Here is an 18612-nt window from a genome sequence, read left to right as displayed (position 1 = left end):
TTTGTTGCGCGATAAAAAATAATGATAACGATTTTTCATTTTCTTTTCTTATTAAAATCATAAACAGTGTATGTGTATTCAATCGAAGAACAGCAGTCTGTTAGTGAATGCATCTGCCACTGGAAACTGAAATGAGTTAACCTCGAGACGAAAGAGAGAAGGGGAAGAAGAAAAAGAAGAAGAAGAAGAAGAAAAAAGATAATCGTTAAGGGTTGGAAACTTGAGCCATAGATCACCGATAATGTCACTTCTTGGAAGAAAACATAGAAGAAAGCAGAATCTCGACACGTTTCCAGCTCCCTTGTTATCCTCTTTCCGTCTTTTTCTCTTTCTCTCTCTCTCTCTCTCTCTCTCTCTCTCTCTCTCTCTCTCTCTCTTTCTCTCTTGTTATCTTCTGCACTGTCTTCGAGGAAAAAAAAATCGCCACTTCGTGATAAAACTTAGCGAGAGATCTTACGATATCATAATTCGAACTTATCGACATAAACCCTTTACTCTTTGAATGATCGTGTTCAGTTTTATGATCGTGGCAAACCACAAGCCATCTTCGACTCCGGCTTTTACAGCTGTCTCTTCCGTAACACCTCTCTTTCCTTTCGTTTAAAAAAGACAAAAGGGATTGCGAAGCTTTCGCGAAATATTTCCTTTGTATCGAAGCCTCTTTTAACTTCTCATTTTTATTTTAGCATCGTCCTTCTTTCGCGTTCGCACAGGATCTGTTGTTTGTTGGGTGATATTTTTATCGGCTCGCGACGGTACCGGTGACACCATAGGCAGGTGTTAGGCCCAGTGTGGTTGCCTCTTTCGCTTTAGAGCGTCTGCCAGTGTTATTGCCGTTTCTACGGCAGTCCTAAGTACTTAACATCCTTGTCGTTCGTCTCTTCCATTCTCTTTCCTCTTTCCTATTGTGATGTAGTAACTATATGCCAAGCGAGCAAGCAAGCAAGCAAGCTAGCAAGCGAGCGAATAAGCGCGCACGACACGCTCGTGTCGCTCCGTGTTTCTGTATTTGAAACACGTCGGGATAGGGCCTCGATATGCGGGCTCATTACCGGCACGAGCCAAAGCTCTCCTCGCGCCTAGTATCATACGTACGCAACCGGCTAGGTTGACGTTAGCAATACGAAACGAATTATCGAGGAAATCCTTGTCTTTCTAACGTAGCCCACGGTTGTCCCACGTTCGGAATTAACATTTCGTTGATTAGAATATATTATTATTTCTGTAAACTAGGTCGATTGGGCCCAGGGAAAATCTACATTGGTATATCCCTCGTCTTTTTCTCACATTTTTAATTAACTCTTGAGAAATTTTTTATTCTTATCGTTAGACTTTTTGATACTTTGTGTGGTACAGGATGAATCTTAATGACACTCGTTATCATTTTTTTTACATAAGTAATTGGAAAAGGATCATTAGTTATTCTCAACCGTTTATAGATAGGATCATGTTCTTCGACGCGTTTATGTGCATCATTAAATAATCTGATATTTTGCTGAAATTCAAAATTCTCCGGTAGGTCGTCATTATGATAAATCATGGACGATGATCGGCAGGTATTGATGTAAATGGTAAAGAGGGATCGATCGTCCGTGAAAACGTACGAGCATAAAATAGCACGATCGTTCGAAGAAACTTATGTGAAACGATTAACGCCTTCTCTTGATTCTTATTACAACGTGAAAGTTATTAAAATCTTCTAAGATATTCCTCTGTCTTTCTGTCTCTGTCTCTCTCTCTCTCTCTCTCTCTCTCTCTCTCTCTCTTTTTCTACTGGCTTTATAAATTTTCTACGGAATAAAAGTGTCGCGTCGAAATGAAATTTTATCTTCCTTGCTCGTAATCACAATAAAATATAATTATACCTACGAAGAAAAAGGGCCGATCACATGAAAATATATTTAAACTTTAATAATATCCCGCGACAAGTCGATAAAAAGAATCCCTTCTTTATGTACTTATCTATTTATATTATATTTTTTATTTATTTAGTAATTAATAAGCATTGTTATAATGTTATGAAAAAGTATTGCGATGATAAAATTAAAAAGAAAAGAAACGAAAGTAGTGAAGTAGCGAAAGTAGCGATGAAAAATGGTATGTGAAGTTAGATGTGGGTTAGTGATCTCAAGGACGTTTTCTTCGAACTTGACTTCATCGATCCTTTTATTTCTACCTTCTCTTTTTTCTCATCTTTATTGCTCTTCTTTTTCGTACGAAGAAAACCTTGCCTTAACGTATCCAGAACGTGTTGCTCTGGTTACCTTCATTTCTTCTTCTTTTTTTATTTTTATTTTTCTACTTCTTTTTCTTATTTCCATCTCTACTTCTTCTCCTTCTTCTTCTTTCGTGGCACGCCGGCATGCGTGAGTTCGTAGTGAGTCGCGTGCCAGGATCCCCTTCTTTCTTTGCTCTTCTCTCTTTCTCTCTCTCTCTCTCTTTCCTTCCCTTCACCCTTTCTTTTTCGTCAGCTCTTTTTTCAGTACCCCGTAACCATTAATAAAACCGATGCTTTAAGAAAAAAAGTTTCACATTATGCCATCGACATGAAATTTTTGCTAAATGCATCCATTTATGTCCTATTAACGCGTCGTTCAGTTCGAAAATGCATCGCGTGTCGAGGATTGATTTTTTGACTCTTTCCGATCGTTCGCTCCCTTCTTTTCCTATTTCTTTTTTCCTCTTTACCTTTTATTAAACTTTTTTTTTTTTTCTTTTTTTTTACTATCACCACGTTGGAAAAGTGAATTTTTAATTAAACGCAACGATGTTTTTTTCAGTGTTTCTTTCGAAATCGATTTGAACGATCATCGTACCGATTGTTTCCTATGAAACGAGAGACGAAAAGAACTAAAGACGAGGAGGAACTATCTGATCGAGTCTAACCCTGGGTGGTAAACGCAAGGGTGTTCTCGTAAGATCGCAACCCCTTAAGATATAAATAATGCGTAATCACGAGTGTCATCTATTCACCTATTCAACATCTGCTTTTGCGAGATCGAACGAATTTCGAGAAAAGGATTGTATTATTTGAATATTATTTTTCTTTTTCTTTTTCTTTTTTTTTTTTTTTTTTTTTTTTTTGAATACGTGAGAGTTAATTGTATCTTTAAAATAATATATTGAGAAGAAAATTATCTACGAGTAAATTCAAAGCGACGTAATTTTGAATTTTCATGTACGGATAAAAGCGTTTACGGAAATTAGAACTGATGAGGCAATAAGAGAACACAAAACTTAACCATCACTCATGCTAGTTACTCCTTGAAAATACGACGAGACGAGAGGAAATACTTTAAGGGAATTTTTTCGAACGTTAGAGAATGTTGACGAGATGTCGCTTAAAAAAAGAAAAAAGAAAAAAAATGATTTCCTAAACAAGGATTCTTTTTCGAATGGACGAACATGTCCATCGATTGTCAATCATTTTTCTTTTGAATGACTTTTTTAAATGATTTCGCGACTATCCTTGAATGAATTTCAAATGATAATCGAAATTTTTATTTCTCTTCGAGAAAGATATAAAAATAGATACTCGAATCGTTAGATAGGAAGATTCGAGCTTTTAATATTTTCTTTCTATTGACGGACAATCTCGATTGTCAGTGACAACCTGTCCTATTCATAAGAAAAATATTTTCTTATTCTACTATTTGAAAAAGGTATATATAGAAATGAAAAGTCTCGAGACTCCCGCAGATCACGAATAATTGATCCCAGTTCTGACAGTTTTGTACACACGACCACCGAAGGATTTTTACGCGATACGAAAGCAGGGAGCTCTAGAAAGAAGGGAAGAGAAACGAGGAGCGAAAAGGACGAGAATGAAAAAGAAAGAGAGAAAAAGGAGCAGAAAAATAAGAGAAAGAGAGAGAGAGAGAGCGAGAGAGAGATAATAGTATACGGCCCACGTGGGGATTCAGGAGGATGGATATATCGAAAGGAAGATCGGACACGTTGAGATTACGATAAATCAAACTGTGCAAGGTGAATTCTGAAGTCGTAGACTTCTTTTAAAAGAAGAAAAAAAAAAGAGAGAGAGAAGAGAGAGCAGTAAACGTCAAGGGATAGAAAAGGCACTCTATGTTATGACTTAGAATGATAATTTGTCCGCCCATTCCAACAGTTTGCAAGCTTTAAACGAGAGGATCTTTTTTCCTACACATGGTCTCCACCCCGGGATACTTTCTCTTACCATTCTTACGGTAACATAGAGCAGAATGGCATTTAGATCTCTTCGTCTAATTCATTTCTTGAATCTTTCCTTTTGGATAAACGTGAAAACAGGTGCAAGGAACTTTGCAATTTATAATCTTTAAAAATTATTATTATCATACTTTAGTTGATACTTTCAATGTCTATTGTATATGAAAATGTTCAAATGAATTATTTTTCTCTTTTTTTTCTTCTCCTTTATCTCAGATGATTCCTCATTTCGAATATTACTATCTTCTTTCTCGATTTTATCACTCGAATTTAATTTAGAAAGCATCTTAATTTAAATTGAAGTGAGAGCTGAACGAACATATGCCTGTAAGATAGTTTTTATGTTTAAAACAAAAAACCAGTGATGTAGCATCAATATGATTTCGTATTAAAACGAGAACTACCATATAAATAAGATTTATCATATATCTTTTACAATTATAATTGAATAAATTAAATCGGCTTGGTGAAATATAAAAAAAAAATTGTATTAAAGTATAAGTAGGTAACCTTCGTTTTGCGATAGCTTTAGCTTTCGTCAAATAAAAGATAAACGTTGCCTTTGGCCGTTTCTTCAACGTGATTATCGAGCAGGGAACGCCAGGTGAATCCTGGTTGCAATGAAAAAATCCTTACAGACTGTGTGCGCTTGCGCGCATGTAGACGGTAAAGAGCCATGGTACGAGCTCTCGCTACCTACCTTCTTTTCTCTCTTTTTGCGGACGTTTGTAATATCGTGACTAGAAAAATGTCGCAGCTGCACGGAACATTCTGGAAGGGTAGCAAAATGAATAGATAGGCGGCAATGTTAAAGGCTAAGAATATATTAGTTGATTTCATGAATGATTTCATTATAATCTTTGAATTGTAAATTATATCGATGATTATTTGATCGTTATTATTATTATTATTATTATTACTATTATTATTGGAATAATTTTTGGTGTAGTTTACTTTTATATTTAGACGTAGCACGCTTATTCGTCAATGTAATAAATCATATAGAACTGTTAGAATAAAATATCGGAATGTTGGAAGAACGAGAAACGAAAGGAAATAAATGCATCTCGCAAGTAAAAGAGATCTTATATGTGATCTCTTATCTTGATCTTACATATCGTGACAGATTAACGTGGGATCGGCCGTTCTCAGAGGTAAGAAATCAGAAGAAGTTAAAGGATCCTTTTGTAAATCGCGTGATCGATCGCTAATATGGGCCTCTCTTCTATCCTCAGTACAGAAGCGAGGGTGGCTAGGATGATTCTTCTCATTGTCATTGTGCGTTTCCATTCCTTTCGACGCGTACGTCTTTCACGCGATGAGTAAAGAGACGAAAAAAGAGAAGGAATCTCGAAGGATGATGTCCTTGTTTCTGTAGTTCTCAATCGCAGATTCCCAGGCGATTATATCTGTACGAAGAGTAAGAGACGCGGACACGAACCATGAATCTATTGTCCTCTATACTTCACCCTATATTTTATATTTGTGTGCGTTTATAAAAAAAGAAGAGAGAGAGGAAGAGTGGAAAAGGGGAGTTTAGTTTGAAAGATTTGCGATAAAGAAGAGAGAGAAGTCAATGGGGACCATACACACACCGAGCTCAAGTTGAATGAAGATCTCAAACTTGGTGTAAGAGAAGTTAAGAGCGGAGAAAAGAGAGAGATAGAAAGAGAGAGAGAGAGAGAGAGAGAGAGAGAGAGAGAGAGAGAGAAAGAGAGAGGGGCGAACGGAAGGGCGACGGCCCTTTTCTGATAAGTGGGCCTGTTCGACCGCACTACCGAAACCGGCTACAAAACGTTTTATTTACGTGGTTTTTGAGAGGGGTCCTCTTTCTTTTTTTTTTCTTTCTTGCTCGATTCAGAATCAGACCTTCTAACCTTTTCTCAAACCTACCTCTGCCTGGTCTCTTTTTTTCTTTCTTCTTCTTTTTCTTTTTCTTCTCCTTCTTCGATCCCCTCTTCTTCTTCGTCATTTTCTTTTTTTTTTTTTTCTTCTTCTTTTAATACCAAGAGTAATAGTAAGGTGCTATTTAACTCAAGACTTTACCTGAATTTACCTGAAACCTGGGACAATGACTTTTGCGACAAGTGTTACTATTCCATTTATCGAAGTCCAAAACTCGAATGATCTTTCGAACTACCGGTAGTTACACTTTGTCGAGAGGTCAATGATCTTATCGAACAAATAACACGATAACTTTGCATCTTTAATGATTTCAATATATTACAAATCGAAGATCGTAAAATTAATATTTGGTATAATTATATTAAATATATATATATATATATATATATAGAGAGAGAGAGAGAGAAAGGGAGAGAGAAATTTATCGATATTTTATTAATCTTGTCGACAACATGTTCTACAAATTAATGTGATAATTAAATCGAATACAATCATAAACTTATTAATCTTTTAAAGACTAAAATATATCTTTAAGAGATTTCTAAACTATAATATACAGAATGAGTATTAAAAGATTGATTATATATTGTCGAGATTGTTTGTTTTTTAATTGAACTTAAATTCTGGTTTATTCATGTAGATATCGATAAACAATAGTTCGTTTAACAGCATCATAATGATCAGTTTTTGAAAAAGATCCTCTCGTATGGGATTTCTTCTTTTTGCCTTTTTTTTTTCCTTCTTTCTTTTTTTTTTCTTTTTCTTTTTTTTTTGTGAATTAAATGCTTGGGATCAGACGGCGCCTGTGCAAGTTCTGTCACGCTCGTTCCCGTTCCGTGTACGATTGTAATTGACGATAATTGGCTAACCGCATGTTTGCGGACCGATATTACGAGGTGCTCGAATAGTCGACTAAAAGGATGCCGCATTTAAGCTACATATACTCGATTCGAAATACTTGTGTGTTGTTACAATTACTCACTAATCATTTCGATGAATTCGACTTACATACATCAATAATATGTACGCATATACCAATAATATGTATACCAATAATATGTATACCAATCAATTTCACGTCAAAAGAAGAAGGTTGATCTTCCATCTATTTAAAATTATCCTACTTATATACAAAAAATTATGATTGCGTGGCTTAAATTTGTATATGTTGAAGCATATGCATTTCTGCAGGCATATAAGATCAGGAAAGAAATTATTTAGAGTGCTCAGAGAAATATGATTTTCTTTTTCTCTCTCTCTCTCTCTCTCTCTCTCTCTCTTTCTTTTTCTTCATTATCTTAATAACAATGATGCATAATAAAAAAGAAATGTGTTTACAAGGACTCAGAGTGAAGTGTAGGTCTTCGAAATTGTAATCGGCTTGAGTCATTACTTTTATATATTTTTAAAGATAACTATACTTACTTTTGAGATGTATTGTCACACTTTTAATATTCCTACGATCATAATGTATCCTATATAATAAAAAATTTGTGAAAAATGAATCTTTTACTACAGACATGAAATTGATTGGTATGTTATTATTGGGTATCGATGTAACTTCAAATTATATCTACGTATGTACAGTGATCGACAGAAATATTCAGTACAGAATACTTTTAGTACGGCATAATAAGAAAATTTGTACAATAAGAAAATTACAAAAGAGATAATGATAACTTATAAATGAATAACTTTATATATACATAAATAAAGTTTATATTCTATAAATTACTAATTAATTTTAATAGTAATTCAGAAATTTGTAATTTTTTTTGATGAACAAAAATATTCGTACATTATGAGATTTGTCGATAAAAGCAACAATCAAGGTCGAATGATTAACCTTCGTGTTAGTTGTTATTTCGATAAAGGAATTTGTTTTCGTTGTATCATAAACGAGTCATCTGTATAACAGTTTAAAGTTTCAATTCGTAAATATTAGACTCAAAGATAGTGAAATCATTTTATCAGAAAGAAAAATCATTGTAAATTTTCTGGAGAAATCGAGAAAATTGTGCAAAAAAGTCGATCGACATTTTTTAATAGATCGATCGAAGATATTTAATTATCATTTGTAAAATTCAATGAAAAGAAAGGAAAAAGGAAGAAAAGAAAATTAGATCAATTTCTCGACAATTTTGCTTGGAATTAAATGATCGAGTTTTGATTGCGATTAATAGCACGAACATTGTTAGAGTATGTGTGCACGCGCGCGCAAAGGAATAAGATTGCGTTCATGTTTATAAATGGACATTTTACGCCCGTTTAAAGACCATGCCGAGTTTTTAAAATACTTATTCCGCGTTTGTAATCGAGAGTATCGTTCTTACATGATTATTTTCTTTTTCTTTTTCTTTTCTTTCACATTCGCCTAGCGAATGAGAGAGATCAGAGAAAGAAAGAAATACAGAGTTATACGGAATACATACGCACGATAATGATCTTCGCCGTGACCAAGGACGCCGAGGAGACCCCCGATCGATAATTTATTATCCGATCGTTACAACGGAAACCCGTCATTTTGGAGCGAAGCTATAGGTGAAATTCATCTCACGCGTTTTTATTTAACTACATGCTTATACAAAGGATATCTTTAATCATCCAACGCAAGAGAATACTTAATGAGAATACTTAATGAGGAATAGACGTTTGTTTGAATTGAATGGTCGATAAATCTAATCACGATTTTTTTTTTTTTTTAATTTAAAATCTGGTATACGATCACGTCCTAATTTTAAACAACTTTTTCAAATGCAAATTTAGTTTTATGAATTTTTCCGTTATAAAAAATTCATCTGCGTTCGAAATAAATTATACGTCGAATCGATGTAAATTGCAAATTGTTTTGAGAGACATTCGTTCGTAATCGATGATAACAATTTGTCATAGGAACGAAGATCGATCGTTTAAAAAACGAAGATAAATATAAATATCGTAAACATTTTCATTCGTTCATTGTTAATCCTATGAGATACGTTGCACCCGGAAATTCTATTAAAATATTTCCACTGTGTATAAATGAAGGTCACGTTACGGTTTGCAAAGAGAAATCTGTTCTTAGCGATGACATCTCACATCATTCGTTCGAACGCTCGCTCTCATTACCGTTGCAAAGGCATCACGATAGGATGAACTGCACGAAAAATAAACGGCCTCCACCTTTCGACCCTCAGCAGGAAGCCACGTCATGGGCGTGTGCACGTTTAAAAGGATTTTCATTGTCAGTTGTTAAGGGGTTTCGATTTGCGAAAAATATCGTCAATCCAATACGAATATATACGATTGTTCAGAATTTCGAGCCTTTAACGTGGTTACGTGGAAAGTTGTGAACGTTATGCGATCTGACGTATTATGCGATTCGAAACGTGGTTGGCCATGCTTGACAATGCATTGGATTTTATCCGATATTCTCATAGATGGTTTTCCACGGTCTCCAAAAATTCGTTTCTAGTTGCCTACTATTGCGGAAAAGTAGAGAGAAGGAGCGTGCTCTTCTACTTCGTCCAGGTGATGCCCATCCTTTCTGTTTTTGCCTCTGCATACGTCCATACGTTCTCTCTCTCTCTCTCTCTCTCTCTCTCTGTCTTCCTATCTGCCTTGCTCACACCCACGTTACCCTTCTCTCTTTTCTATCTAGTCTCTTCTTTTCTTTATCTCCTTCGTTTTCGATTTTTCTCTTTCACTTTCTCTCCTTTCATTCTGATCTCTTTTACGATCCAACATATGTTTACGAAAGAAAGAAGACACTCGACGTTACGGAGATTAGATTTTATTGCAATAAAAAGATATAATATCTTTACCTTTCACCTTTGCATCGAATAAAATTTTGGAAATGGAAATCGATTGTTCATCGTTAACATTAGTTAATTCGATCTTAAGACGATTTTCATTGAGAGAATACTCTTTCTTCGGTATAGATTCCAAGGGATCGAGGAAAGATAATGTTCACTTTCATTATCGTAATGTTATTGGAGATCAATCGGTCAGAAGGTTTGAGCAGTTTATCAGAAAGCGTTCGGCTTCTTATCGAGCAACCAATGATCCTTAAGGGTCGAGCCAATGGCTATTCATCCCTCACCTTTAATACCCTCTTAAGCCTCGATAAAGACCGCCCCTTAAAGATCACACGCATTCTTCCTTTCCTCCTTTTGACTCACCTAATTATTGGTACGGCTATTTGGTCGATCGAATTAATCTTGTTCCGTGCGATGTCGTTGTGATTCGATCTATAATGATTCAGATTGCTTTGTTTTTTATGATTGGAAATAAAATTGGATTAAACCGATAGGATTAATAAAAAAAGCGATAAACTATTATATATGCTGGATATGTATAATCGTAAAACGAATGAAACGTGATAGCATTGAGGAACAATGAGATAAAAATGGTTAAGAGATTTCGAGAAATATCCTTTCTTGAAGGACGCATCTGCTCGTCTCGAATCATGAAAAATTCGCTTTCGCACATTTGAAAAAAATACAGCAGCTGCAAGGAGCTTCGTCACGCGACATAAGACACGAACATTTACTATACGGCTGGTGATAGTTATTTTTTCTTTATACTAACATACGTTTTGTAATTATGAACAATTAATATGTGCATTTTCTAAAGTAGTATAATTTTAAAATATTATTATAATTATGGAATATATGTGTTAAACATAAAATATGAATACTGCTATTTCAATGCATAATAAAGTACTATCGTAATAATAATCTATTATAGATCTAATGATCTAGTTATAGATAAAAGATACGATAAGATTCATTCAGATAATCCGTCTAACGCATTATTTAGATTTTCATAATTCTAATCTAAAAAAAAGATCCGTAATTGAAATGATCAAATTAATCCGTTGAAAATGACCGAACAAAGATAAACATTACATTGTAAGGATTAAGTAAAGAAAAAATTATAAAAGACAATTAAAGAGTTATCTTTCTTCAAAGAAAATCGCGGACAAAAAATGGAGACAAGAAATCATATACGACCTTCTAGAATGTTAGGGAGGTGGTATCTGGAAATAACAGGTTGTTCAATTCCATTTAATTGGCGAACATCTTTCCGATCAAACCAGTTCGTCTGGTATAACTGACCTACACTTAAGGTCTGCAGTACGCTCGGCCGAATCGAAAATCGAGCTTCGGAATGTCACTATACAAAAAACCGTGATCAAGACCCCTTTTTTGGCATCGATCCCATCGTATTTCCTATCTTTTATTTATTATAGAAGCAATAAAAAGAAGATAAAAAAAAAAAAATTCATCCGACGCGAATGTTAGATATTGTTGTGTCGTTAAACTTCGAACGATACCTTGAATGCACGATATATTCTTTCGTTCTTGATTCTCAATCCTTTACTTCATTTCCTTTACTCTTTTTCTTTTCCTTTATATTTTCCCAACAAAAAATCCTTTTTATTTTTACACGTAATCCTTGAAACGTCGGATGATATTACCTTCTTTTCCTTTTTGATCCATCTGAAGATATTTGACGTGTAATAAAACTGCTACCTTTCTTGATCGTTTTCACAAGTTGACATCTTACTTAGATACACGATCGATTTCCTCTCGCCAAGTTGATTATGAGAAAGAAAAAGATAAAGGAATAGAAAAACGGTGATGTCGTTATTTTGATCGATTAATTATCATGTAATGTATTGCACATGTGATCTAAAAAGTATAATTGATTCAATGATCGTGTTTCTTTTTTCATCGTTGTTTCTTTCCTCTGAGAGAAAAGTTGAAAAAAGGAAAGTTTAAGATATAATCGATGCAAATATAACAAATTCGAGATTTAATTGAAAATCTATTGTGTATTGTGTATAATTAAAACATTAAGAAACGTATAAGATCATTAACTTGTTATAAGACCTTTTACGTTTTTTTCTTTTAATTTATTTCAAAAAAGGGAATCGTTTATTATTTATCTTTTATCTACCCTTTTATCTACCTATTCATTCCCTTTTACCCCTTAGCCTAGTTATGTATACTTAGAAGAGAAAAATAAAAAGCTGTTTAAGAAGTATGTAAGTAAATTAGCTTTCGTTTTATTTAAGTATTTTAGTGTATGTTTTAATAACGAAAATTGTGTGGTTATCGACTCGATTGACGATGAAGGGTTCGTAGTAACGTTTCCCATTTAGTAAGAGAGACAAACTTTCCCAAGCTTATGATTCGAGTCAAGTACCTTTCGACGAAGCCCTTCGCCCTTCGCATCGTCGGCGTGTGTGAAACGTGCGTGAACACGGTGGTCGCTACAATAACGTTCCCGATCCCTTCGCAAAACTGTGGTGGCTTCAAGTGCTATCGATAAGTGCCATTTGCAAAATTTTGACGTTCGACCATACGAAGAGCGCACGAAAAAATTGTGAAAAGCCAGTTGCTTTATGAAAAAGAAAAATCGACAAGTCTATTGTACGTTTTAAAACAAGAACAACGTGAAATATACGAAGGAAAAAGTAAAAGAAGAAGAAAGAAAAAAGTTTCGATCTGTCCATTGTCGAAATTCCTTTTCATATGGAATTCCACGTGGATCGATTTGAAAGGGCCGAGACTTATTCATGTACGACAATTCATGGACGATCGATCAAGCGATCTTCGACAAGAATATTTTTTCCCGTCGTCGCCATGGTATTAGGTAAAGGCCCACCCATGGATCTCGAATCGATCTTAAAATACGGACAAGATCGCGATATTAATCAGCCATCCCTTCGAGATCATCGTTAGATTTAATATAATCTTTAAATTCTAAATTTATATATATATATATATATAAATAATAATTAATAATAAATAGTAATATTATTCATTTTTATTCGAAAGTAATAATCGTAGTTACGTTCGACAATTTCGACATTTTCTATATCATTTAATTGTCGATCGAAAAGTTGATATGAGACAAACGCACTATTGTATCAGTAGTGTCAAACAACGTTACTCGAAAAGAAATAACAAGTATTAACAATAATAAAAAAGAGGTAAAATACTTTTTCCATACCTTTGAGACTACCCTTCTACGTTTCTTTGATCAAACTTTGTACGTTGGAAGTAACCCCTGCAGTCTCAACCCCCACTGTTTGGACAAATTTGATCTTATCTTTGGAATTTTTCGACGTATGAAGGAACGAAAGCGAGAGAAAAAATGTCGAAGAAAGAGAAAGCGAGATTCGATCGAGCCGAGTTCCTAAGAAGGGGCCATTGATCTTTGAAACGTCGACTGTTACACCGTCTTTTCATTTCTTTCTCTTTCTTTCAATAGAAAAATCGGTTCTTGCTAGGACGATTTTTGGTAGATTTTGCGGTTTATGAAATATCGAGCATTTTTCGACGATCGAGTTACAAAATCCTCTCCAACTTTTTTTTTTTTTTTTATTTCTAGTAGCTGAAAGTCAAGCACGATTGCGGCAGGTAGAAATACATTCGACTGGTATTTCCACGTGTGTCACGTCATGCGTGAAAAATATATTTTGAAAAATCTTTGCTTTAACATTCATAGAGCGAATTTACCGTCGACGTTAAAGAAGTCTTCAATGTAGGATCGAATTTCGAGATTGTAGCGACAATTATGGTCTTTCGGTCGACCGGAAATCAAAAATGCTCTTTCAATATTACTTGTTGGTCTTCTTGATCTTTCGAAAGGATGTAAAGTGTCCAGTTTCGTTCGATCCTTCTTCTCACAGGTACGATCGAAATACGAATCGAATTTTATTGTCACCTTTGGATCATAGGAACGAAAAAGTATTTGATCTTGCTAAAAGAAATTTGAAATGTTAGTTTTCGAAACGTTTTTAGTATCCACTCAAGTGATCTATATTCCAATGCAAATTCTTTAAGCGGTTCTTAGGTCTAACCGATATTTTGGAGGACGCATCGCGACGGTGAAGACGAAGAGAACTATGCCGTTCGTATACGGGCTATTTGAGAACTCAAGAGACCATTCTAAGGGGTGTTTTTCGAATATACTCGTTGCACAATGTAACACTATCCCCTGGTCTTTTGTAAGAGCGCGCAGCCTTGGAGTATCTTTAATGCGGAATTGAGCAAGAGCGTGCCCTAGAAGATGTATTATTTTTTCATGAATAATCCCTTTTGTTGAGTGTTAAAGAGAACTGGTATAGAAGAACTAAAGTCTTGAGTGGTGTTCTTGGATCGAAAAGATTTTTACTGGTATCATATCATCAAAATTCATATCAAGTAGAGAAGGAATTATTGACAAGATATTACTAATAAAAGATTTAATAGATTTCGTTATAAATATTTTTTGACAATAAGCGAAATTCATTTTATTATCTAAGAAATTAATAGTTTTATCATAGGAATGTGTCTTCAATCGCCATCGATTAATTTAACAAGAGTTTGACATTTTGTACTTTAACAAACATTTTATCGTATTACATATCGATACTTTCCTTCGACCAATAGAGTTAAATTTAATACGAGACTGATATAATCTCTAGGTTGGATCAGTAGGACATTTGAACTGAACTTATTTTTTTGCGAAATAGATAAAAAGGGAAAAAGGTCTGAAAATAGCGTCTTTCACGACAAAAAGGAAAATGGCAAATTCCATAATGTTTTGACGCGTGTCAGAAACTTCCATACCAGCTCGTTAGCATTTATTGTTCAGCGTAGTCCGCACTTCCGGTAATGGTCATCAATGCGGACTCGCCGTTCGGAGAAAATTTATATTGCATCTGCAGACTCAAATGACTCGCGCCATTTGTATAGCGATAATTTACATGGGGATGAACTCTGACCTCTCATGTTCGGGGACGCTCTCTCTCTCTCTCTCTCTCTCTCTCTCTCTCTCTCTTTATTTTTTTCTGCTGTAGTCAAGACTGCTTTTATCTTCTGCACGGACTTACTTTTTTAAATCTCTAAATACATCAAACAAATTCGTTCCAATTCTATCGGTTTATTCTATCGAATATTGATTGATGAACTATTCAATTATATTAAGAAAATTTAATAGCCGACGTGCGTTCGAAAGTATACTTAGGATTTTATTGCTATCTATAAATAATATATATATATATATTTTTTTTTTCTGATATATTGAAATAAGATGAGGATGATCGAGAAACAAAACTTTATACTCGCGTAATTTTTTCGAAAGGTCGAAGTGGATTTTCGTTGGAATCGGACATTTTGCCGCGCGTCTGTGTTTTGTGTTGCACAATGAGGTCCTGGAGTGTCTTTAGTACATACAGTAGCGTGGTATTGAATGGTCGGCGCTCACAAATGCGCAGCAGGGTGTCCGGTTCTCTTGAGATTTGCTACTCGATATGAATGTAGACTTAAGATGGAAAACTAATGTCCCTTTTCTCCTGATATTTCCATCATTTCTACGGTCAATATATCTTCGAACAAACGAGAACTTAATATGTTTATTGCTGTGAGAATGTTACATTCGAATAGGACGATAGGCAGTAGATTTTTATCTTACAATGCTTTCCTACCTCGACTATAAATGTGTAAAACGAAAGTTATAAAGTGAATTTAGAATTTGGCCGTGATCTTTTGACTTTATCGTTCTTATTATTTTTTAAATGTGACTTACATGCGTTTCATTCTAATTAACGTAATTGATATCAGAGTTAAATGATTTGTATTTTTTTTCTTTTTTTTTTTTTTAACTATTTTATTTATATATACAATAACATATTATTTGATATACATTGATTATGTTAATATTTGATGTATATTGATGTATATAAATACATACTGTTTTTTATAAAAAATGTATATATTCTGGCCTATTGTTTTGCTTTCATCATAACAACATTGAGAGGACGATCTTTTGTATAGTTTGATCTTTTGATCTATTTTGATAAGTATAAATTAGATTTTATGAGAAAAAGTTTTAGGAATCAAAAATGTCGAAGATGTCATCATCATTGGCATTAGTCAAAATTAAATAGATTTTGTCACTTACGTTTCATTATACATTTCACTATTTTTGTAAAAATAGTGTCGATAAAAACGTTTCTCATGACATGGAGATTATAGTGTAGACATCTAGAGAACGTATTATGAATCACAAATAAACATTTTTAATTTTAATTTATAATTATTATTTATGTTAGAAATTATAAAATGAAAAAGCATTGGAGAAATAATATTCTAATAAAACACAAATATTTCTTTTTAAGAATCATGTCTACGTTGTCTGGAAAACGAATAAGATCAACCTTACTGTGTCTTGATAAGGAAGAAAATACGGATGAAAAAAGAATCGATATACCGTTCGTCGATAATGAACCATTAAGGTGATATATTATAAATAAACAATAATACAATAATATAAAACAATCAGCTATATTTTATTTTAAAAACATATAAACGTAACATTGTTATTTTTCGATTAGGAAAATACTGATACGTAAGATTGAATATACAACTCTTATGATAATACAGAAAATTTGTTCTGGAGAATTTCCAAGTGTCTTTGTTCCAAATAACTATGATAAAATGGAATCATTAGAATCACTAGAAAATGATGTTAATGAATCTGATGATAAGACGTTGGAATTCGATGAAGATGACAATTCAGTGAATGTGACAGATAGTATGGATTTTTGTCGCAAAAGGAGTAAAAACAAATTGGCCTTAATGATGAAAGTTATGGCTATGTCACATCGATTATTAATTACAAATACTAAAATAACTAGGCGATCTTTTTATTATGATTTAAGAAACGACATAGCAAGTATCTTGGTTCCTACGCAAAAATACATAGATCTAGCTGTGCATGATGTCGCTGAACTTTTGAATTGTGCACCGTGGGATTTGGGTGCGTATATTTTAATAATTTTACGTATACATAATTACAAACATCATATTGTTTAGATTATATAGATTATATAGATTATATAGATAATATGATATAAATTATACATGTATATATATATATATATATATATATATATATATATATATAGATTAACTTTTAAGAAATAATCAACGTGTATTTCATAGGACTCATTGCTACGTCCAAAGGTTTAATAGCAGGAAATTTAACTCTATACTTCATGGACAACCAGACTATCGATTGCAATGTTCCAGGAGGTGCACTTATTCCTCAGATAATCTCAAATATTATCTCGATTCGTGTAAAAGCAAAATTCGTTTTGATTGTCGAGAAAGATTCAATATTTCAAAAATTATTAGAAGAGAATACTACGGAATTATTGAATTGTATACTAATCACAGGAAAGGGTTACCCAGATATTGGTACCAGGATGCTAATTAAATTACTTTCGGAAAAAGTAAATATTCCAATTTATATTATCGTAGATGCTGATCCCTTTGGCATGGATATCATGTGTGTTTATCGGTAAATTTCATATAATTACAAGTAATTTTTATTCGCGACTTTTGTCTTGTCTATTTTCTCAATGTTCTATTATTTAGCTTCGGATCTTCAACATTATCGAAGGAAAATGATAGTTTAGCTTGTCCGAAAATTCGTTGGCTTGGCATTCACCCCTCGGAATTGAGCGTATTAGGGGTGAAAACTATTTCATTGTCCGAAAGGGATTTATCGAAATTGACATCTATCAATAGTCGTCATTACATGACGGAGGCGCTGTTAAGACAGACGAGAATAATGCGAAGGGGCAAAGCCGAGATAGAAGCTATATCATCTTTCTGCCGTAATTTTCTGACAGCTATTTATATCTCACGAAAAATAAAAGGAAACGATTATATTTAAATTATAACAAGACAAGAACGTTTAAAGAAATAATTCACTCATTAATTCGTATATTAATTCATGCACATATGTGTATTACACTTATTCGTTAATTGATATCAATAAAATTATTTAATTATTTTTGTATAGATTTAAAATATGTTTCATTGAAAAAAACATTTGTTGCGTAACATTTGGTCTGATGTAATTAATTTTGGCGCTCCTTCTGAAAAGATGAACTGAAATAAATTAATTATAATCGATATATTGTTACAAGAAAATATTTACGTTCTGTTTTTTCGTTGCTATCCATGTATCTAAATGTTCCATAACTTTGTCATCTTCTTCATCGTTATCGTCCAAGATAATAAGTTGTGGAGTTTTATGAAACGATCCAAGGAAGATGATACTACTGTCGGAAGACCGATTGGAAAGGTTTTCAAATTTATTATACGTAGAATTCATTTCTCTTAGAGATTTTGAACGAGTTGCATATGGATGCTTGTGAAAACTTAAAAAAAAAAAAAAAATAATTATTAAAAGCAAAATAGTTCAGAACTATATTAAATGTTTCCAACTCAACATTTCTTTCTATTTTTTTTTTATTTTTTTAATTTTTGTTTAGGTTACCGAGATGGCCTGCAAATATCAATAAATCTCTGGTTGCTTCGGGTGACACGTATAAATTCTTCCGAAATATGACTTTTTATCGAAATTTTCTTCCTTCTGGATTGACGTATATTCATGGTTCAATTCTTTCCTAGATCAAATCTTATCGATAAAAATTAACAATTTTTCAATTTA

General features: G+C 33.5%; 1 protein-coding gene across 2 annotated transcripts in view; it reads left to right on the top strand.

Annotated features, from left to right (window-relative positions):
• Nucleotides 1–17842, top strand: part of mei-W68 (meiotic W68) — a 44362-nt gene extending 26520 nt beyond the window's left edge. For both annotated transcript variants that reach the window (XM_085656020.1, XM_035877992.2), the window contains exons 2-5: nucleotides 16268–16384; nucleotides 16484–16908; nucleotides 17094–17451; nucleotides 17529–17842. In XM_085656020.1, the coding sequence (XP_085512146.1) occupies nucleotides 16272–16384; nucleotides 16484–16908; nucleotides 17094–17451; nucleotides 17529–17829 (1197 nt within the window). In that variant the 5' untranslated portion in view covers nucleotides 16268–16271 and the 3' untranslated portion in view covers nucleotides 17830–17842. The remainder of the gene's footprint in view (nucleotides 1–16267; nucleotides 16385–16483; nucleotides 16909–17093; nucleotides 17452–17528) is intronic.
• The last annotated feature ends 770 nt before the right edge of the window (nucleotides 17843–18612 follow it).

This window comes from Vespa mandarinia, chromosome 3, assembly GCF_050613455.1.
Source record: "Vespa mandarinia isolate Hongniang chromosome 3, ASM5061345v1, whole genome shotgun sequence".
Lineage (NCBI taxonomy): Eukaryota > Metazoa > Arthropoda > Insecta > Hymenoptera > Vespidae > Vespa > Vespa mandarinia.
This window is presented reverse-complemented; position numbering and strand designations above follow the sequence as displayed.